Source organism: Plectropomus leopardus, chromosome 22 (genome assembly GCF_008729295.1).
Source record: "Plectropomus leopardus isolate mb chromosome 22, YSFRI_Pleo_2.0, whole genome shotgun sequence".
NCBI lineage: Eukaryota > Metazoa > Chordata > Actinopteri > Perciformes > Serranidae > Plectropomus > Plectropomus leopardus.
The window spans coordinates 22,928,074-22,950,724 of record NC_056484.1 but is presented as its reverse complement, the minus strand read 5'-3'; the positions used below and the strand labels follow the sequence as shown (position 1 = coordinate 22,950,724).

Below are 22,651 nucleotides of genomic sequence, written 5' to 3'. Positions count from 1 at the left end.
ACCGCAAATAAATAAATCACAACCACAAATAATACGCAACATTAAGTTCTAATGGAAAGGGTAGGTATCTGCGGTCGACAAGCGACAATCCTTGAGGACCGCAGATAGATGTTTTTTATTTGCAGTTGTGTTTTCTGATTTGCGGTTGTGATTTGTAGTTGTGTTTTGCACCTCAGGGACACCGTACCTATAGGACCATGGAAAGATTGAAAAATAAATGAAAAAATAATGATAAGATCCTCGATAAAACGTTTAGTGTCGGCAACAGTTACTTTTTCGAAGATTTTTAATTTCACATTATTCCTCTGAAACCTAATCAAATTGGTTTAAAGACAATGTATGTATGTATATATGTATATAAATATATGTATATATCCTGCAAGAAACTTGACTTGACCAAAAAAGACTAGAAAATAAGCCAGGGATGATTATTTGATATTATCCAAAAACAGGGAAAATGCTATATTTATACATGTTTTTTTTCTTGTAACTTTTAACTAATTTCTTGCAAATGATGTTTGGCTTCTTTTCAAATAATTTTTGGCTTATCACTTCTGGTTTTATTGTATGGAGCACTTTGTCTTACACTTTGTGTTTTGCTTGTATGAAAAGTGCTATACAAATAAAGTCTGACTGATTGATTGAGGGACTGATAGGTTCATACTTTGTTAATTTGAATGCTTTGTTAATTTGAATTTTATTTGTAGCTGAACAGTATTTCTACACTGTGGTTTGTTTTTACCCATTGAATGAGGACAGAATGCAGGTTTGTATGGATGGATTTTGTAGATGTATTTCTGTGTGTGTGTGTGTTCTGATATGCTTCTTCTTTCATCACTGGGAGTTTACTATATCTGACATTACGATAAAACCGCCGCTAATTTGTATTGTTTAAAAATGTGAATGACTCAGAGCAGCGAAAACCATCCCGGAAGTAGTAAGCTCAAGCAGTGTTTTGGTTGCGTTTAATTGTGGAGGGATTCCTCTTCCTTTACCCGCTCTGTAGACAGGAAGTGAAGTGTTGACAGGTCACTTCTGTTAACCGTGGCTACTACTGACACTTCCAGCACTTGCACGTGAAGAAATACCATCTGTGCTTCATCATGTCGGTCAGAAACCCGGGGACGAAGCTCGGTGAGTTTGAGCTGAAGCTAAAACTATATACTGCCGCCGTTAAACTGTAACGTTAACGTTAGTTAGCTGTTCCGTAAAAACACGTGAGGTCTCTTTCGCATTGCTATGGCTTTAACACAGCTCTTCTTCTTTGCTAGCATTATTTACGGTGTCATTATTAACGCTCATTAACAACATGAAGTAACAGACTGCGTGTTTAATTAAAAAACAGAGCAGTCAAGACTGATAGCTAATTTTACTTTAGCGTCAACTTCTGACAGCTTAATGAGTAACACCGCGGAGGTAACTGACCTGCTGAACACCCAAATGTTACCTTGCAACCCACTGTAAAACACACACTGTAACACACACACACACTGTAACGCAGACATATTGTCATAAAGTAACAACTTTCAAAACACTTGCCAATTTTCTTACTGTAACTGTACATTTAGGCAACACACAGCCATGTGTTGTTAACTTTATGCATATTCTGTCTGTCCTATGGGTAAAATAATGACCGGCCTTGACTTAACCCCTAAAATAAAGCAGCTTGGTTGAATTTTAAACCCCAAATCTATTTTGCATGAAGAAACAACCTGTCATTCATCACTAACTTTGTGTATATCGAGGTGTCCTCTTCACAGTGCAGAAAGACTGCATGTAATCAGTGGAGTCCACTCGATTTTAACACAGCTGTCATAATTGTTTTCAGTCACTAAAGTAAAGCTTCATTATCATTTTTATTGTTATTGTTGTTGTTGTTAAAGCTACTGTATAGGTAACATATTTGTTAGCATAATATATCACTAGCGTAGCCTAAGAAAGTAGAGGAAATGTGTAAAAGTAGTTTTGAATGCATTTTATTATAAGGAAACTATAACAGTCTTTAGCAACATAGTTTATTGTACTGTAAAATGCAAGTTTGTGTGCATGGACTTTGCAGATGTATTTCTGTGTGTGTGTGTGTGTGTGTGTGTGTGGTTTTTCTGGTACAAAAATGATATTATAACTACCGGGTCAAAAATTACCCCAACGACAAGATTTTTACCCTGTTGGTGTACAGCTTTCATGGAAATATGAACAAAGGCAATGTTTCGCTTTTTCTCATGTTGTTGTCAATCTAGGAAAAGTCATAGAATTTTAAGTTGAAAAATGATCATTTAGGGGGTTTTCTCTGCTGTTAAACATCGTGGTGGGTCATTTTTTACCCCTCAGATGATGTAAGGGTTAAATATGATGAGATATGGCTGCTGTGACTACGGTCAGTCATTGTCAGTGTAATCGAGAACTCATGACAGTCCTGCTCTCTCTGCTCAGCTGACTATAGACTCTGCTGTAACCTCAGAAATCTCCTGTTTTCCTCTGACTTCCTCAGAGTCACATGAGTAAGAGAGAGAGACATCAAGAGAACATATATAATGTGTTATAAGGACATTCATAGTGCATTACAGTGCATTCATAATGCTTTATGATCACACTCATAAACCCACATAATGCTTACTGATGCACTATATCAGTCAGTAAGTATTAATGATGTTTTAATGATCGCAGATAAAATTAATTAAAGTGCAAAGAAAGTGTCAGCAGGGGAGAAACTTTTACTTTGTGAAACCTCCTGGGAGCTATTTTTATTAACTCCTTTTCTCCTTTTTTAATTTAAATTTTCACTTTTCACTTTCAACTTTTTTTTTCCAAATTCTAAATATTGACAGAAAGATTTTCATTTTATTGTAAATGCATATCGGTTCCAAGCATCGGTTATTGCTCTCATTAACGACTAAAAATCGGTACAGGTATCGGCACTGAAACAACGATATCTGTCGACCCCTACTATAGACCCTGCTGTACCTCCGCTCAGCTCTTCTTTACACTGATTTCCCTTCAGAATCTCTTTTTTGCCTCTAAATTTCTCAGAGTCGCATGAGGAAATGTAAAACTTTCTATGAATACTGTTGGCAAGTGAATGTACATGGTATGATAACCTTCAGTTTTCAGTCATATCTTGAAACCGTTACACCGCTGCAACCATATTCAGTGTTCTAAATGTCATAAACGCTGATATTAGCAAATAAGTCAAATACTGGAAAAAGCGATGACTAAAATAATTAAATGTAAACACATTGACTTATTTTTTCCCGATATGTTTGCTGCTGATGGGCGTCAGACCTGGAGTGGGTATCCAAAGTGAGAGTGAACACTCACGCCGTCCTGAAGAGAGCTCAGCACATCCAGGGACTGAAGACCCCCAAGAAACAGTGGCAGGTAAGAAACTGCCAGGAAGGTCTGGGGGGTTTTTTTTGGCTAAAAATTTCAAATATTACCCACAATTGTGTATTACATATGACAGCTAAAAAAGTCTTAGCAGTGTGACAAAATCTCTCATGGCTGATGATGTGATATTAAAGCAAAGGTTCGCACACACATTCAATCCAAACCTGAAGCAGCTGCTGAAGCAAACATTAGTGAAAAGTAAAAAGGCAAAGAATGGCTCCCACATTGCAGGGCTCCAGTTATGACTTCTTTAATGCACCAAAGTGACGTTTTGAGCAAGACTGCTCTTCATCAGACTAGATATACGCTGTGAGACACCATCTGAAATACGAATGTGAACAGTCATGTGATCGATCACATGAAAAAGATACATGTCAATAAACACATACCAGTGAATACATAAATACATAATCACACACAAATAATGTGTTAATATGTGTATAAATATATAAATTGTACCTGTTTATTAGTTTTTTCTTTATCTGATGAAAGAATGTACAATGGAACATTCAATCAGTGTTCAACCCCCATGGTATCCTAAAAATAAATAAATGAGTAAATTAATATACACAATAAAAAAAATTGAAATGTATTTAAACGGAATAAAAATATATTTTAAAAACAAATAAACACTGAAAATATTTAAAAAGAGGAAGACACTCAATATAGTATTCCCAACCATCATCAGGCTCTAAGGCCGTCATTAACAATAGTGCTACACTAAACTAAAGAGGCGCCTCTATGTTGGTCCTGGGAAAGTGCAATGTGAGAAAAAAGTCAGAGATGATAATCTAAGAGACCACACATTATGTTAATACAGTTACCAGATTACACAGTACATACACACAAGGTACAAAGAAACAGATTACAAGAAAGGGTGAAAATCCATCTTCTCATTGGGGCTATTAGGTGCTAGAGTACCTAAATATAACATATATGCTGTTTTAGCACTTAACTACAGATAATATACAGTGTTACATGATTGTTGATGGTGAGATTGAGCTTAAAAGATGGAGACAAAGTAAGAATATTCGCTGTGATGTTTTGTTCCATCCCCGTGTGTTTGTCTTGCAGGCTGCCTGGCTGCTGAAGGCTGTCACATGTATCGACCTGACAACTCTTGCTGGAGACGATACACCATCCAACGTCCATCGGCTGTGTCTGAAAGCCATCCAGCCGGTCCGATACGACCTGCTCAAGAAGATGGAAATGCACGACAAAGGTCTGCTGCCACACACACCACACAGAGCGGGGTTCAGTCAGTGCCGCTGCACCCTGCTGGAAACACACTGATTAGACATGATGGTTTTCTTAATTAATCAGTAAGTGCTTTTGTGTATGAGATGTCAGAAAATGCTGACTCCAGTTCCTCAGAGACCAAATTCACATATTTAAATTCATTTATTCAACCAAGGTTTAGGGGTTAGGGTTATTTTTTATCTCTTCAAATGTATTCAGCTTACCATGATTTAAAACTGAGAAAAGCGTCAAATATTTTTTGCTTTGAGAAATGACTTGTAGTAGACAAAACTCAAAAGATAGCCATTTCAAGGGTTAGTTCAGATTCTTTTGAAGTGGGGTTGTATGAGATAATTATCCATATTAAGTGTATCACATACAATAGATGTATGATGAACAAAAAAAAGAAGTGGGAAGAATGCAATGAGCAACTTAACAAGACATGACCTAAAATTAGCAAAAAATTAGGAAGAAGTTACAAGAATATTACGCAAAATAAACACAAAAATTAGTTTTAAAAAAACCAACAAAAACAAGAAAATGGCTCAAAAACGTGCTGAAGAAAGAAGAGAAACTACACATATACATTTCTTTCTGAACACAGATTTAATATATAATCATGGTAAGTATGAACAGAGTTTTTTATTTATTTTTTTTTATTTTCCCCTTTTGGTAATTTTCTTGTCACGTTTTACTTATTTCTTGCAATTTGTGGAATATTTCTTGCCAAGTTGCTCACTTGAGTTTCTTCCCCATGTTTAAAAAAAAAATCAAAGTAATTTGCTTACATTGCAAAGACGCTTGTGAAAGGAGTCCGGAAGCAGCACAAGAAAACTGATGTTGATCCAGATCTCGAAGGGTTCATCAAACTTAAAATCTGGACAGATGAGGTGAACAGTGCACTTTGACCAGTTGGAGTCTGTTCAGCATGTCAGACTGTGTGGTCACAGCTGAGTTCAGCCTGCAGAGGGCGACACAGACCAGTTTATCACCATGTTTCTTCTTCCTGTGGCAGGAGTGACTACAGCAGCAGTGTGTGTGTATCCATCTCGTGTTGCTGACGCCGTCAGATCACTAAAAGCAGCCAACTCCAGCCTTCCTGTTGCCTCAGGTAGGTCATGTGACACCGAGTCACACCTATAGAAACCATTTCCAGCAGGATTAGCATGAACTGTCAGTGTGAAGTGAAAGAAAATGAAAAAGACGCGTGTTTTCCCTCCTCTCCCAGTGGCCACTGGTTTCCCAGCAGGCCAGACACCACTGGAGACCCGGCTACAGGAAGTCCGCCTGGCGGTGGCTGATGGTGCCACCGAGATAGACATCGTCATAAACAGGATGCTGGCCCTCACAGGACAATGGGAAGGTACGCTGAGACCACATGATGAGAAACACACGGAACTAAATTCTGTCTCACATCGCTCTGGCCAGAAGAGCCCAACTGCTTTAGATTCAAAATATTTTTCATTTTTCCAAACTTTAATTTTCACCATTTTATGGTCATTCACATACAGAGCACAATGAGGAAACAATTTTTCAGGTTCATCCAAGGTTCATTGACTACGTTTTTCTCGGGGCTTTTGACTGAATCACACAGTCCTCTTCAGCAGATGGCATTGCTTTGCGTCAGGGAACTTTAGATGTTCCACTGTTTTGCTATGCGGAGCGTGTTTAGGATTTTTTTTTCCTCAATGGTTTACAGTTTAAAGTTGAGTTTGACCATTTCTGTTCATTGTTAACTTTGGAAACAGCAGCTGACAAAATTATATCCACTCATGGCCCACTTATTTTCTAGTTCATGAGCTTTCAATTAGGGGTGGACAATATGGCCCTAAAATAATTTTTAGGCAGCATTTTTTTTGCCATAAAATATTTACTAATTAAACATAATAGTTTGCCTTCAAATTTTTAGCAACAACAAAACAAAGCAGAACTGATCTCATATTTCTTAGTGTACAAACAACAATAATAACTGAGTGAGATTCAGATTCTGGATAAATGTAGATAAAATAACAAAATAAAATAAACTACAAATTACACACTCAGAGAGTTGCCAAATACAAAAACATGCAGCCCCTAATTAAATAGTATTCAAAGGACACATTTTTATTACATATATTTCTTGTCCTTTTAACAAAAGATTGTTTAATCCCACTGGTTACTTTGTCCTGTAGCTCGAAGTGACATTGAAGAACAAATACTAATAACATCTTAAAAATGTTTAGTGTATTTCTCAACTGATGGCAACTGAAATTATTTATTTATTTCATTTCTTACTTTTGTTCGTGTATTGAAACAAAGGATTTATAGCAGGTTTAATTCTTTGCTTATTCTTTGCTTAGTAAGTGAATAAGTGAATTTTCAGGTTGACTCTTATTTTTAATAGCGTACATTAAAAATGACACGTTTTACTTTATCTGATTCCCTCTGTACTTCATCACCATCACATGTGCCTCTTTAAGAATTGCATACTAATTAGCAGACATTTTAACAATAAAAATTCTAACTTTAGTTCAACTATGTGAAGTTATCATTATTTTTTTTTCTAGATATCTTTTGGGGCTTATTAGATAGGACAGATGTAGCGTGAAAGCAGGAGAGAGAGAGGGGATGACATGCAGCAAAGGGCCGAGGCTAGAATCGAACCCGCGGCTGCTGTGGTGAGGACACAGCCTGTGTACAACAAAAGTACAACAAACATCATTTTCATAATAATAAATAGAATAAACAAAATGTATGAATACTCTCATAATAAGATGTCAAAAACTAGAAAAAAAAAATAGAAGCAGAACAATATAAAAAATATACTGAGGGGTAGAACCAGGAGGGTCATGGTGCCTCCCTAATGTAAGTGTTTCCTGTCTCCCCCCTTGCAGCCATGTACGATGAGATACGTCAGTTTCGGGAGGCTTGCGGCGACGCCCACATGAAGACCATCCTGGCTATCGGAGAGCTGGGCACCTTCACCAACGTCTACAAGGCCAGCCTGGTCGCCATGATGGCCGGTGAGTCAGCGAGCCGCTCTCACATGTGTCAGTGCGTCTGTCGTGGTCACAGTTTGTGTACCTGCTTAGAAAATGTTTATTTAACCCTTTAAAACCTAGTTCAACATCAGTATTCCTGTGCTGCATTCAGAGCTTCTCACAAGCTATTTAGACTTTGAAATCTGAGCAAATTGGTTTAATCTCTTTCAAAAAAATGGGGAAAAAAAGTGCCATGAGCAACTTGAAGAAATGCAAGAAATGTCCCACAAATTGCAAGAAATAGTTTGAAAGGTGATGAAGAAAATGACATGAAAATCAGCTTTAAAAAAGAGGGAATAATTGTTGGAAATTAGCAAAAACTAGGGAAAAATGTATATATTTATGTATTCAAACCTTTGAAAACTGGAGCAATGTCACTTCTCTTTTGCTGCTTTCAATGCTTAACCTTTCACCCCTGAACAAATTGGTGCAATGTCTTTGAAAAACATGGAGAAAAAAAAGGCAATGAGCAACTTTGTTTCACAAATTGCATGATCATAATTACATTTTTTAAATTATGTTATGAAATTATTAAAATATTTAAACACTTTCTCCCCCACACTTTCTTTTTTTTTTTTACTTTCTATTTTGTCTTTTTTGTTTTATTTAAGACAATTTTCAGCTGTTGTACGTTTTACTAATTTCTTGCACATTTTTCGGTCAATTCTTCCTCTATTGTTCATAGCCTTTTCCCCATGTTTTTGACAGAAATCACACCTTATTGCTCAGGTTTCAAAGAGTTAAAGTATGTTACAGAAAAAATACATATTTAGTTTCTAATTTTCTGCACTTTTCCACATTATTTTCTATTTTGTTTTTTTACTGTTCTTTTTTTTGGTTTATTTTAAGGTTTTACTTGTAAGTCTTTAACAGTTTCTTGCTATTTTTTGGGCACTGTGGTGTAACGCTGCTCATTACTTTCTTCCGATTTTTTTGAAAGACATCAAACCAATTTAATCAGGGTTCAAAGGGTTAAAGGAATCGCCTGTATTTTGCATTTGACATCTAGTTAACATTTTGGCAAAAAGGCTCAACCTTTCTGAGAGTGCGATGAGAAGCTCGCGATCAGTCTGTGTTTAACACAAATTTTGTTTTGCTGTATTGAGTACAGCTGCAACATAAAATAATACAGTTAAAACATCATAATAGAAATGACAGATGGGTCTGTGTGTGGCTGTGAGCATCATATGGTGACACCCTGCAGATGTGTGAGTAGCCCCTGATCGGGTGTGTCAACTTTAAGATGATGATGGAGAGGAGAGAGCAGAGAGAGGCTGGAGATCGCCTGCTGTGAGCGCTCCTCTGCGGAACTGCAGGGGGTCTGCAAGTCCTGGATGAGTCTTAATAGTTCTGAACTTATCTCACCAAAGTTCATGTCTTTAAATGAAGCCAAATGTTCTGGCTTTACCGGGCTCGGGTGCTGAGTGGTCTGCTGAAAGAGTTTGACGGTAGCAAACTGGCTGTAACAACATTCACCACGGCAGCTGCAGCTCCTACCAGACAAATGTCTAATAATACACAGGGTCCCCACTGACCCTTAAAAAGACTTAGAAGGCTGGAATCAAACTATCTAAAAGTAAGTCCTCAATTGGTCTTAAAATGTCTTAAATAATCTTAAAAAATCTTAAAAAGTCTTAAAAATGCTAAAAAGGCACAATTTTATGAATCACCTTTTTTTTACATTGCAGTGATGCATCTTAAAATAATAGTTAACTTAAAAAAAGAAGAAAAAATCACAGAATACACCTTCAACCAAAAGTCATGTTTTACATTACATTAAATATTTGGGGAAAATTTCTCCCTAGGCCTAAGTAATCAGGTCTCCCGCACAACTTTGGTTATAGTGAAATCAGTCTTAAATATCATTCTGAGTGGCATTGAAAAAGTCTTGGAAAGTCTTAAACACTACTTGCTATAAGCTGTAAGAACCCTGATGCAGGGTTCCGACGGTCATGGAAAACCTGGCAAAGTCGTGGTCATGGTCTCCTGTAGGTGTCGAGCGATGTTGGTTTTTCAGGGCTGATACAGATACTGGTAATTAGTACTTAATCAGACTGGTTACCGATATTTGGAACAGGTGTGCATTTAGAATAACAATGAAATTTGGAATATAACAATGTCCTGCACAAAACTTTGTTTAAATGCCTTCAGCAAATGTTTAAGCACAACTGAAATGTTCAACATCATATACAGCAAGTTTCCTGCATTTTTTTTTTAACTGAAGTTCAGTGAAAATTTAAATAATGGATAAAAATTGTTCCCTGACGTAAAAGTTCCTTTTCCTCCTGGCTGACACTTTCTTTGCATGTATTGCAGACTGCCTTCTCTGCTGTTGGCTAAATATAATTCACACACTTTTTCATTAATTCATTTTATTGGTGATCATTAAAATTAAACACAAATACAGATAATAGGCAAAATGCCAGATATTGGCTCCAGTAATCAGTCGGGCTGATAATCTGTTGACCCCTAGTCTCCTCTCATCAGCCCAAGAGGTTAACAAACAAAGCAGGCGTTGCTGTTCAAGCAGCTCGTACACCGGAGCAGCAAAACCATAAATCGACCCAGCTCTTGTAGGGATCCTTTCCATAATCCATTTTACATATGATCCTTATCATAATGTAAAAATTAGAAGGAAAAACAACAAAAGAACAAATGGGAAAATTAAAAACAAACAACTGCAACAAAAAACAAGGAAATTACATGAAAAAAAATGAAAAAAAACTTGCTTTTTAAAAATTATTTTCTAAATCTACTTATCTCTTACAATTTGTGGGACATTTCTTGCCAAGTTGGCTTTTTATTTCACCATGTTTTTTAAAAGAAATCCAATCAATTTGCTCCGGGTTCAAACGTTTAAATACTTGTGAAAAGGCCTCTGAATGCAGCACAAGAACAGTCCCAAGTTTCAAAGGGTTAACTGAAAGTCTTTTTCTCTTTATGTGAAGACATTGGTTTGATTTTTATGCGGCACTAAAGAGGTTTTAAAAAGTCTAAGTCAGTAAAAGTTGAAGGCCTGCTGTAATTCCTGCGGTCATGCGGTCTGTGGCGCTGCTGCTCAGCTTTTCTTTGGCCTTTTGGAAAGACGAGCCACACAAAAATGCGCCCACACACCCACACACACACACCCGCACACACAATATGCTTAACTAGCCATCACATAATAAGCCGATTACAGAACCAAATTGTCAGGGGCTCTGATAGAGATCATTATTAAAATGCATTGCTTTTGTCGCCACACTCGCTCCTTAATCTCCCCTTGTTCCTATGAATTGCGTATGAGATTCCTGAAATTGAATGATAATTTCACCTATTAATCTCTGATGCAGGCTATTTTACTCTGCTGTTCCCCGCCAGTATCCCCCTGCCCACGCAAATGAATAGAGCTTCATTACCGCCACCCGCATTTAATAACCGTTATCCATTATCTGGTAATTAAGACTCCCCATAACGAATCTTAAGGATTATGCCAGTTTGAGGAAGAGGGGAGAGAGGCTGAAAGAAAGACCTGACTGGAAAAATACATAGAACATGTCTTTAATGAACTGGAAAATGTTCATCTTGTTCTGTTCAGTAATGAACCGTCATTATACACCAGGGAGGCAGAAGGGATGATTTCTTTTTTTTTTCCTCTCCTGCAGCCCGCAGTTTGTGGGTAATCTATTAAAGAGTGTCATTTCATCTTCTATTTTTATCAGGAAAGCTGATAAAACATAATTGGCTGTGAAGGAAGGGAAGGAAAAATGAAGGCTTTTATTGATGAGCGTGCAGCTGCCCTCTGTTAGCCATCATCAGCAGCAGCATATGTTCTTGTCTGGCCAGGCCAGACTGTCAGAGTAATGCCCTGTCCGTCCTGCGTGTGCAGCCTCACACCTACGCCGAGTTGTTCACCTCTTCAGCAGCTCATCTCAGCTTCAATCTGCCTGTCCGGACTCAGTGTGGAGCAGCTAAATAGAAACATACCAGCAGATAAACCATGACAATAATAATCTCACCTGTTTAAACCCGACAGGTTCAGACTTCATCAAGACGTCCACGGGAAAGGAGTCCGTCAACGCCAATTACCCTGTCGCCATAGTGATGGTGAGGGCCATCCGGGACTACTTCTTGTGTACAGGCCACAAGGTACAGTATCCACTTCTGCCTTTCTCTTGGACTGGACTATTTCCTGGTGAAGGTACGCTGTAGGTCAGCTGCAGGTCTTGTCATTTAATTCCTGGAAAAGTTATTAAATTAAATTCAGACTTTTTCTAGTACATTTAATCCGTTAGGGACTGTTTGGTGTATTTTACGCAATTTTCATTCTTCATTTTTTGATAAATTTTGGCTATGTTCATGCATATGGCATCAATTTAGGCAAGATTGTGTATTTTGTTTAATATTTGAATTTCCAGCTCAGCTCCTACGAAGATTCTAAAATACACTGTGGAAACTAAATTGTTACACTCATACTGTTGAGTGCAAAAAATACTCCAGTGAAACCCATTTAAACTGTATTTTTTTTTTGCCCCACAGCCGTCAGAGCATAAAAATGCATTGCATTATTTCTGGCTGTCATTCTGGGCTTCTGCCTTGGATTTTGTCATTTTTACTATTTTCCACCTGATGATGTCATTTTTTAACATAATGGCATAAAGAGAAAAAACATTTCCACAGTCAGTGTTGTTGAAAATAATCAACATATCCCAGGCTATGATAATCCAAAAAATTCTACTCATCTTGTAGTGCGATAAAAAAAACCAACCTAATTTAAAATGAATTGGCACATGGTAGTAGCAATGTCATTCATTTTCTTCCTTTACAAGTACAGAGTCCATGAATTTTTTTTTTTTTAATTATGTTGGTACCCATAGATTTCTGGAATCTACGAATGATCTCTTAGTTTTGTTTGTCTCATAAGTAAGAGAACATTTTATGACTAGTCAAGAGCACTCTCACCAAATAAGAGAAAAACAAATGGTTTTTACAGGCCACAAATTGTTGTCTAAACACACCTTTTATATTTTAGGACAGTAAAAAATGCAAAAATATGATCAAATTCAGATTATGTTTTAGATTAAATATAATGATTGTATTATTTTATCTTTTGGCTAAAGAAATACTACTCTGCTTAATCCACTGACCCCAATGATTGTCTTTTCAGTTACTGTGCAGCCTTCTCCTGACAAGTGCAGGAATGTAACTAATACATTTACTCAAATACTGTTCTTGAGTGCAAATTTTAGGTACTTTTACTTTACTGGAGTATTTTAATCAACTGCCACTTTATACTATTATCTCACTACACTTAACACCACACTAAAAATATTTGATAACTTGTCACTTTACAAATAAGGATTTTTGCACACAAACTTTATGCAAATATATGGTGCAGCTGCAGCTACTTTGATAATAATTTTTCATCTTTCATATAAAAATACTTTATATAAGATTCTTAAATATGAGGATTTGCTGATTTTCCTTTTGATATTTTTTAAAATTTATTAGATTGATTTACATTTTTCTGCAGCGAGTACTTTAACTTTTAAATTTTACATTTATCGTATCGTATCGTATCATATCGTACCTCGTCTTGTCTACTGTTTCCTGATTGTACTTAAATACTTAAACTTAAGTAACTTTTTCATTGCAGGATGTTTTACTAGTATCAAGAGTATTTTTACTTTGTGGTTTTAAGTACTTTTTCTGTAGTAATGGATCTGAATCCTTTGCCAGGTCTGAATTGTTGATTTTCCAGTAACACTAGTGCTGACACTCTGGAAAAATCATTTATTTTGAAGTACGTTGATTTCACTTGTATTGAAGTTCTTCCTCTTACAGGCTTTTTTTGGGGAAATTTTTGCTTCTTTCCAGTTCCTGGGCATGTGTCACACAGCTTTGCACACAGCTGCCGTTATATCATGTTGATAGGGAGTTACCTGTGTTAATGGGTTATTCATGATGAAGTGGGATTCAGAATTCAGCAGATTGTGATGGTTAAGAACTTTTGCCATGTCTATAGTGCATAATGTTGGTGCATGTAGCCCGCTATTCCGGAAATGTGTGAAAATGCTTTTTAGCCATTGCTGGAGATGGACAGTATTCCATCTGACCACATACATCCAGATAAAACACAGGAGGGACTCCCCACACTACAGAAGGTAGCAGAAGGTGGATGAAAGCAGTGTTTTGTTGGCAGACACAGAAAGAGTCAACACTAGTTTTTCCTTCATCAAAGAGGAGCGTCTGAAAACATTGATAGTTTGGACTAGCAGCCAAATGCAAAGACGCATCAGTGTGACTATCACCACACGTTACACAATGAGGCCTTTTGGTAGCTTTTTTTATTCGTGCATGTGTTTTATTTTAGAAAAAAACGTTAATCATAAGTAGCCATTATAATTACTCGCCAATATGGACACGCCCTTATTTAACCTGGTTTGAACATATTACCAGTTAATCCCTAATTCTCTAAACTTGATTTAATGATTTTCTAATGTGTGCACACTGTTACACTTGATCATACTGCTTCTGTAAAACAAAGCAAGGCCTGCTGCATCCATGGAGGTGCATGTTAGGTTCCCTGTCAGTTAGTTTAGTTTAGTTTATGCATTTGGCAAAAACTTAGTTTAGTTTATGCATTTGGCAAAAACTTGTGTGTCCAAAACACAAATATGAAGGGACATGTGATTCATCCCTTTTTTTTAATTCACTAAGTAGTTAAAGTATTATAGCAACTAAACCCTTAAAGTTTGGAGTGTAATTGTGCTCTCAGTGAAGTGTGTGTCCAGTTGACAGAGGTGTGTGTGTGTGTGTTCCCTCAGGTGGGCTTCAAGCCAGCAGGGGGGATCCGCACGGCTCAGGAGTCTCTGGTGTGGCTCACTCTGATCAAAGAGGAGCTGGGCAACGACTGGCTCTGCCCGCTCCTGTTCCGCCTGGGAGCCAGCAGCCTGTTGGCTGACATCGAGAGGCAGGTGGGGACACACACACACACACACACACACACACACACACACACACAGAGTACTTTTTCCATGTTTTACTTTTCTGCATACAGGTTTTTGTTTTTGTCTGTACAGATCTACCATCACGTGACTGGACAGTATGCAGCCTATCATGAGCTTCCTATGGCCTGAGGCTGCGGACTTCCTGTTTTAATGACCGATCAGAACCTCAGACTCACCACACAAGCCTGTCAGTGCTCATCCAGGCAGCACTCATCTGCTCTTTTACCCACACTCGCATTCAGCGCTTTGACTAAAGACTGGGACCAATGACTGTTATTGCTCTGTATAATGTTACATTATTCAGACTGTGGACTTATGAAGAAACAGATGAACGAACCTTTTCAAAGTATTTAGTAACATATAATCAACAGTATATCATGTCTGGCAGTCATTGTGAAGGCTGTGCTGAGTTAAGATTAATTTGTTTCATGTTAAGAAGGAAAAAAATATTGATTTAGAGTTAGAAAATAATATTTATCAATTTGTCCTCAAGTTCTTAAATTCTAACTAGATTATTGCAAATCTTTTACAAAATAAAAAAAACTTACATGGAAAGATAATTTGTTTTTCTCTGTTCTCACCACTTCTACCCAGTGCTACAATCTTTAACAGAATTGTATTGCAGAGCAGGTATCACTCATATACTTATGATGACGATGGCACATGTAGATGCAGAAGCCAGTAGTCTTCAAATTCTTGCTACTTTTTTGCTATATTTTTCTATTTTTTTTTTCGACACCATGGCCCCTTCTACTGAAGAACGACTTTTCTGCGAGAGAGTGGCACTTATCAACATCGGAAAAGTTGTGTGGGGTTTGGACTAAATGCAGCAGGAGAGGAGGATCTGCACCAATGGCGTGCTTTGACGTCCGTCAGACCAGAGGGGAGAAACAAAACCGAAAGCGCCAGATGAACAGAGGGAGGAGAGCTGGCATCAGGGCGAGGCTGACCCAAGTTGGGCCGAGAGCGCAAGTCTTCTTCTGGCTAATGTCCGTGTTAACCCCTAACATCCTGGATCAAGCTGTTGCACTGGATGGACAGACCTTGTTCAGAGCCAACAGGATGCAAGACTGACTCTCCCCTGTCAGGTAAGCAGATAAGGCACAAGTGGCAAGGTAAAGCTGTAAAGATACTCTCAACAATGTTGAAATAAGAAATGTTTCACAAATTGCAAGAAATTAGTAGAAAATTATTTTTAAAAAAGCTGAGGAAAAATGTTTACTGAAAAAGTAAAAGGTAGTAGAAAAGCTTGTTATCTGAATAACATTTTTCAAATTATGTTACAAAATTAAATTTTTTGTTTGTTTTTTAGCCTTTAACTTTTAAAACTTTCTACAAATTTCTAGTTAATTTTCTTGTGTTTTTATTAATTTCTGCTTTTGTTTCATTGCCCTCATGTTTTTTGTGAGACATTAAGCCAATTCTCTCAGGTTACAAAGGATTAATTGGTGGATGTTGGCTCAAGTTTGCACACCTTTGTTTTTGAGAACAAGTATGAGAACAAATTGATAATTTGGGAGGGCATGAATGGTTTACTTTTCAGTTCATATTCAGCGTTGGTAAATGAGAAGAAAAAAAAGGTTGCATAGACAGACATCCTGAGAGCCGCTGAGCTTCCATCCCATCCATGAAGCCAGCGCTTCATGCTGCCGGTGTGATTCTTGTCAAGTCTGTCTCAGCGATGTGCGCTGAATGTGTTATGGAGGCTTCCTTTGCTCTTAATTTCATTAGCGGGAAGCTTGGCCAACTGAAGAGCGCTGGGGATTAATCAGGGGTTAAGTGAGTTTAAAAGATCTGATTGAACAGCTCACAAATTTGAGGCTTCATTTGAAGACAGAAAACTTTCTTCTTCCTTTTCTTCTTTAATTAAGATATCACAGGCATTGACCTTGACTGGAACAGAGGATAAATGAGTGAATTAATTGTGGAGGGAAGGGGATGTGGGCTTTTGGGGGAAAAATGTGGGATTTGATGGAAAACTCGTGGGAGAGGGTTGGCTTCAGGACACTGGTGGAAGTGCTGGGAATGAGGCCACGCTCTGTCAGGAATGGGAGGTTGTGGTTTGACAAGGTCAGATACACAACTTTGATATTCTGCGTGGTCAGTAGGCCTGTGATTTCTACACAGTTTATAAGAAAAATATCCAGAAAATGTAAATACATTTGTCAAAGAGTATAATTTCTCTTTGATGTTTTATTCAACTACTGCCATCAAATTTGCTGTGAATATTTCAAACACCCAAAGGATGATTTGGAATTTTTATAATGACACGTTTAGTGCTGTTGCCAGCTCATAAATGATCTCTTATCAACATTTATTCTGATAAAGTACGTCAGACTGGTTGGATTTTTGTTTGCTGTTGATTTTCAGGGTTATACTCTTACTTTTACAAGACATATTAACCATGGAATGTCATGGCCAGTGGCAGATCTTTGACCGCCTAGAATTGTCAGAATTAGAAAAGTTATCATTTTAATTTAAAAAATTAATTTTGGGTGAAATTAACGTGCCTCCCCAAATTATTATTATTTTTTTTACCTCACATGACACAAAGATCCAATAATAATGCTACCAAAATAGTTTTCTTGTTCTGATATGCTGCCTTCACAAATATCGTACTACGGTCGTAATTAAGACATACGTGCATTCAAGTGCTGTGGTCAGAAAAAAGCAACAAATATAAATGCTAGAAGTAAAAGTTTTTTTTTTTGTGGATGGTGTTTTAACAAAAGCAAGTAGCAGTTAATGTTGTTATCAATGTTAGTAAACTCGCCTGGCATACTTTATAGTTTAAAGTTTACTTGCTTGCTACAGCTAATAGATGCAGATATTAAAATGTGCAACTACAAAAAGTAAATGATAGCTACAAGGAACAATTTAACTAAATATATAATTTTTTAATGTCAATTGTTGACACTTTTCATGCTTGTCCAATTTCCCACTTGTAATTGCTACTTTGGAAAGCCGTTCATGTGCTTGTAACTCTTAAAAAAAGTCAATAAGATATTTTCGAGGAGCATGTGAAGGAAGCATAACCTATGTAACAGCAGCAACAGAAATTTTGCTGACCTGGTAGGGAGTCCGGTCTGGTCCTCCGTAGCTGGGGTTTACGCTGGCTAGATTGGGGTTGTTGCAGCTACTGACTGGGGGTCAGTCTCTGGAGCTGCTGCCTGCTCTCATCCCAGCAAGGTTGTCTGAAACTGGGGGGAAGTGAGTTGGAGGACAAGCTGTGATGAGGCTCTAACTAACGTTAGCCACATAAACTCAAAGTGGCAACAATAAGCCTTTGGCTCCAGTTAGCAACATTTTTGCTCTATCTTTGAACATTGCGCTGAACGTGATTATTGTGTTTATTGTTAAATTCTCTTTTAGATACTTGTTTCGATGAGTTTGGCTTCCTTTTTTGTGGAGAGATTTGCACTGTAGACAGTTGTAGACAGGACTCTTTGCCATTAAATCAGACTTTAACCAAAGCCCCCAGAAACAGTGCTCGGCTTTGAAGTCAGTTTTACATAGTGGCCAAAAGTGGAATTACACCACAAGGGTTCATCATGTGTTTCCCTGTGGCCCAAAAACACTTTTTTATAGCATCAAACCCCACGAAATGACAGGATTTGATTTGTTTGGTACAATAACATTTATAAATTCGAGAAGAGATGCAAGATTAAATTATTTTACCTCCATACACACTCGGTTGCGCTCGGCCGCCATGCATGCTCTATGGGCCCCGTAATGTGGAAGATCTGGGTACTTTAATACCATGGAAATAGAGTTTTTATTGGTCTATGTGTTACTGAGCAGCTTTCATATGAATGAATGGGTCACCAACTTCAATGCTATATCCAGGTCTTTAAATACATCCATGCTCTTTCTATAAAATGATCTGTGATTGGCCAAAGCCTCTCCTCACAGGCTACATCTTCTAAAGCCTGAAAACAGAGCCAAGAGGAGGTACAGAAGTCATATTTTCTCTCAGAATACTTGAATTGTAATATACTTAAAGTTTACAATGAGATTTTTACCCAGCGACGTAAAAGTAAAAAACTGCCTACCCCACCTTTAAAAAGCTTTCCATCACTGTTGCAACCTTTAGGAGCTAAAAGCAGAACTTCAGACTTATTGTTTTGTTTATTCTGGTTTTGATTTGCATTGCTGGAAATTTTCACTTTAAATGGCAGGTGTCGGATGTAATTCATATCTGTAAACTGCATGAATGTTTGGCCTACAGGTGCGTGATTTATTCAAAGTGAAACAGCTCATGATGCCGTCTATGATGTGTAAAAATGATGCAGACTGGTCGATGACTTGCAGCCAAATAGTTTTTGTTTCCACCTGGGAGATAAAAAAAACTCCCCCTCTGTGTGAGGTGTGTAAGCTGGGATGATGGAGTGAGCGTCGGTAGTCTGCGCTTGATGGATTAGCTCCACTTACGTAAAGGCATGTAGATCATCTCAAATCTGGACCATCGGTCAGCAGGCTGCCACTTGATAAGACGGAGGCACGGAGGCTGGAACTTGATTCTGCTTGATTGATTCCTGGGGCCATCCATAAAGATCCCTATCACGCACGCGGCACATACACACACACACACACGCGCATGCGCGCGCGTGCGCACACACACACACACACACACACACACAGCTAAGAAATAGACTGCTGTAGGATCATTAAACATCTCGTAGGTATGCGACTACCTGTTCTGAGTGTCCACACTCGAAGGCACGGTGAAAAGCCATCAGAATGTCCTCCTGGCTGCATCTTGCTGCGTCCCCTGCGTCTTTCTCCAACAACTCTGTGTCCATTTTATCCTTACAGTCTCAGTGTGATAATTCGTACAATGGTGATGCACCTTTTCAGACAGTCACTTGGAAGACATACATGGTGAAGTCAAGAAGTAGATTGAAAATATTTCTATAGAGACCCAAAGTGCGCAATATTCAACTTACTGATATAAAGAATGATCTTACAATTTCCCACACTAGTTATGTGGTGTTGTCTAACACATAACAAATTACTGCTTCGTTAGTAGACTTTAACATCTACATATTATGCTCTAGGTATCCACCTGCATCTGCTGTTGACATTCTGGGATACTGCAAACAATGCATGGATGTCAACAACAGCACATTTTTAGGTTTACGCAAGAAAGACATGGCGACTAACACCAGGACGTCAACAAAAGCAAGTGGTTAGGATTTTGCAACAAGAGCACGTTGTAAAAGGTGGTTTTTAATGTTGGTATCTTATGCTGAAACCACTGACAAAGCGGCTGTATTTGATGACTCCAGAATAAGAATGGGCTATAATGCCTGTCTGATCATCTGCTCAAAGTTTTGGTGCCAGTTTAGGGCTGCACAGGAAAATTGCACACATCTCACTTCCACCTAGAGCTTTTGTAGTCCTTCAACCACTCAAAGTGCTTTCACACTACGAGTCACATTCAGCCATCCACACACATATCCATACACTATTGGCTAAAGCTACTGTACAAGGTGCCACCAAATACTCCGTTTTTATACATTCATACACATCACGGCTCTTTTGGCTATCATCCATCAAAAATCTTATTACATTTTTACAGTCTGCCAAAAAAAGATTTTTTTTGATTTTTTTTTTTTGACCACTTTGACACTTGACCAGTGGTGGATCTGCCTGACATAGGCAGCCTCCTAGGGCGCCATCCAGAGGTGTGCACTAAAATTGCACTCCCCAATTGTGATTATTATTTTTGATATTCAACAACTTCACACATAAGGGTTAAAATGATCCAAATATTCTCTGTAGTTGCTCTGTAGTAGCGTCAATGCAGTTTACCATAATGTGTTCATCAGTGTGTGATCATCAGTCAGAACCAGGAGAAACTTGCCCATGGTGCTTCATGTGCTGCACTGATGCGCTGTTTCTGAACCCCTGATGGCCACACAGGTTAAGAGCGGCTGTAGTGGCTGCGGATGTTTGATACGGAATGGACAGTGTGTTATTCGACAGTGTACAGGTCTGTACTGCAAGTTTCCCATTGGTTTGGATAAACAGCCAGCAGCAGCAGGGGCTGCATTTGTCACCGGGCGGTGATCCAGTCGCTCACACCTGACAAATCGGCTCGCTCAGATTGATTGGTTTCCTGTTGTTTAATTCATCAGTGTTTCTTTAGCCTGTAGCAGGTGGGAAAAACAACACTTTCTGAGCCACCAACGGCCCAAATGTAGTTTATGATGAAGAAAAAATGGCCTGGTGGGGGCCAGTGTCAGTAATGGCTGGATTATCCATTATGAGTCACAGCTCTGATTTGTCATGCTGTTAGTGGCTGCAGAAGAAACACCATCTACATGCTTTTATTAATATCCCAAGATGCAGCTCTGCTATTGACTGACATTTATCATGTCCAGTGGGTGAAGTATCAAATTACATTTTGTCACGCAGTAAGAAAAATATATATATTATGAAATGAACATAATTTGAAGATGCAGCTGCAAGTGGAATCTACAAACAAGACAGTCGCAATGCAACATTATTGGAAACCTGCAAGCGGCATTTAAGCGGTTTTAAGCAAATTGCAAGCATTTAAATGCTTTTTACTATTTTAACGGACAAGAAGCAAAATTCTTGATGTTCTTTAAAATTATTCATCCTGTTTGAAAAAATGAAAATAGTCATAGATGAGCATGCTGATATAACTGAAGAAAATAAGTTATAGTATAGTATGACAAAAATCATTTTTTAAAAAACAATTACACTTACTTTTTTTCATGTTTGTTCATGTGTTTTACATACTATTCTCTAATTTTTTTTTGTCTTTTTTGAGAGATTAAACTTACTTTTTTAAAAATGTAATAGTATAGCATGTCAAAAACTGGCATAGCCTTTTTAGAAAAATGTCATAGTAAAGTAGGTCAAAAAAAGTCACAGTCATAGTATATTGTGTCACAATTAAAAAAAAAAAAAAATCATAGGAAGACATGTTGAAAATGAGTCATAGTACAGAATGTTTAGAAAAATGTCATGTATAGTATGTCAAAAAGTCATAGTGTTTACTGTGTCGAAAAAAAGTCATAGCATACCACGTCGAAAAAATTTTAAACATCATGGTATAGCAAAATGCATAAAAATGTCTTAATATATTATGTCATTCAAAAATGCATGAAAATGTCATAGTATACTGTCACTGAAAAATGCATGAAAACGTCATAGTATAGTATGTCGTCAAAAATGCATAAATAGTATAGTGTATCATTGAAAAACTGCAAAAAATGTCATCGGATAGTATGTTGTTAAAAAATGCATAAAAATGTCATTATAGTATGTGATCCAAAAATGCTTAAAAAAGTCATAGGATAGTATCTTGTCTAAAAATGCATTAAAAAAATCATAGTGTTAGTATGTCGTCCAAAAATGCATAAAGAAATCATAGTTTAGTATCTTGTCCAAAAATGCATAAAAAGGCATAGTATAGTACAGGGGTATTCAATTAAAATTCAAAGGGGTCCAGTTGCTGAAATTCCCTCCCAGCAAAGGTCCGAACGTCATACCTAAAATCAGAATCACGATTAATTGAACTTTTTTACCCCGATTACGATTAATGAATGATTATTTTGCTTTTTTGTGGTTTGTTTTTCACTGTATAGTTCACTGACACAGTTTCATGTGACTATGGTGTGTTGGAGTGTAAGAAACATATGATTTATTATTAATTGTTAAACTTTCCAGCATTATATGAAAATTAGAAGCTCCATCTTAAACAAACTTAAGGTAAATTTAAGCACATTGTGCTGATAATAGGTCAGCCTCTCCTGATTGCAGGACTTTGACTTCAACTTCTGTCAAACTTCTGTGCTATTAATCATTTTATTCAAGAATGAAAAACTTTTGAGTAGGCCTTCTTCTCCTATAGCTGCCAACAGCCTGCCAACATTCCCAGTCAGAGAAAGGGTGAAAATAAGTGTGTTTGTGGCCCCAGGCCCCAAAAACATTACATCTGCCCCTGGTAATAATAATGAGAGCTTAGTGCAAGCGGCTGGATGA

The 22,651-nt window shown here is 37.6% G+C and overlaps 1 protein-coding gene across 1 annotated transcript; it reads left to right on the top strand.

Annotated features, from left to right (window-relative positions):
* The first annotated feature begins 1,019 nt into the window (after positions 1 to 1,019).
* On the top strand, positions 1,020 to 15,187 carry dera (deoxyribose-phosphate aldolase (putative)). Its single transcript, XM_042511393.1, has 9 exons — positions 1,020 to 1,134; positions 3,281 to 3,378; positions 4,462 to 4,609; positions 5,642 to 5,737; positions 5,855 to 5,989; positions 7,500 to 7,628; positions 11,659 to 11,771; positions 14,450 to 14,599; positions 14,705 to 15,187. Exons 1-9 carry the CDS (start codon positions 1,104 to 1,106, stop codon positions 14,759 to 14,761), a joined length of 957 nt encoding a protein of 318 aa, XP_042367327.1. The 5' UTR covers positions 1,020 to 1,103; the 3' UTR covers positions 14,762 to 15,187.
* The last annotated feature ends 7,464 nt before the right edge of the window (positions 15,188 to 22,651 follow it).

Excerpts from the sequence above, each read along its gene's own strand:
- dera (XM_042511393.1), top strand. The coding sequence starts at position 1,104 with ATGTCGGTCAGAAACCCGGGGACGAAGCTCG. Across the intron at positions 1,135-3,280 it reads AAACCCGGGGACGAAGCTCG|ACCTGGAGTGGGTATCCAAA; the intron begins GTGAGTTTGAGC and ends GATGGGCGTCAG. Across the intron at positions 5,990-7,499 it reads CCTCACAGGACAATGGGAAG|CCATGTACGATGAGATACGT; the intron begins GTACGCTGAGAC and ends CCCCCCTTGCAG.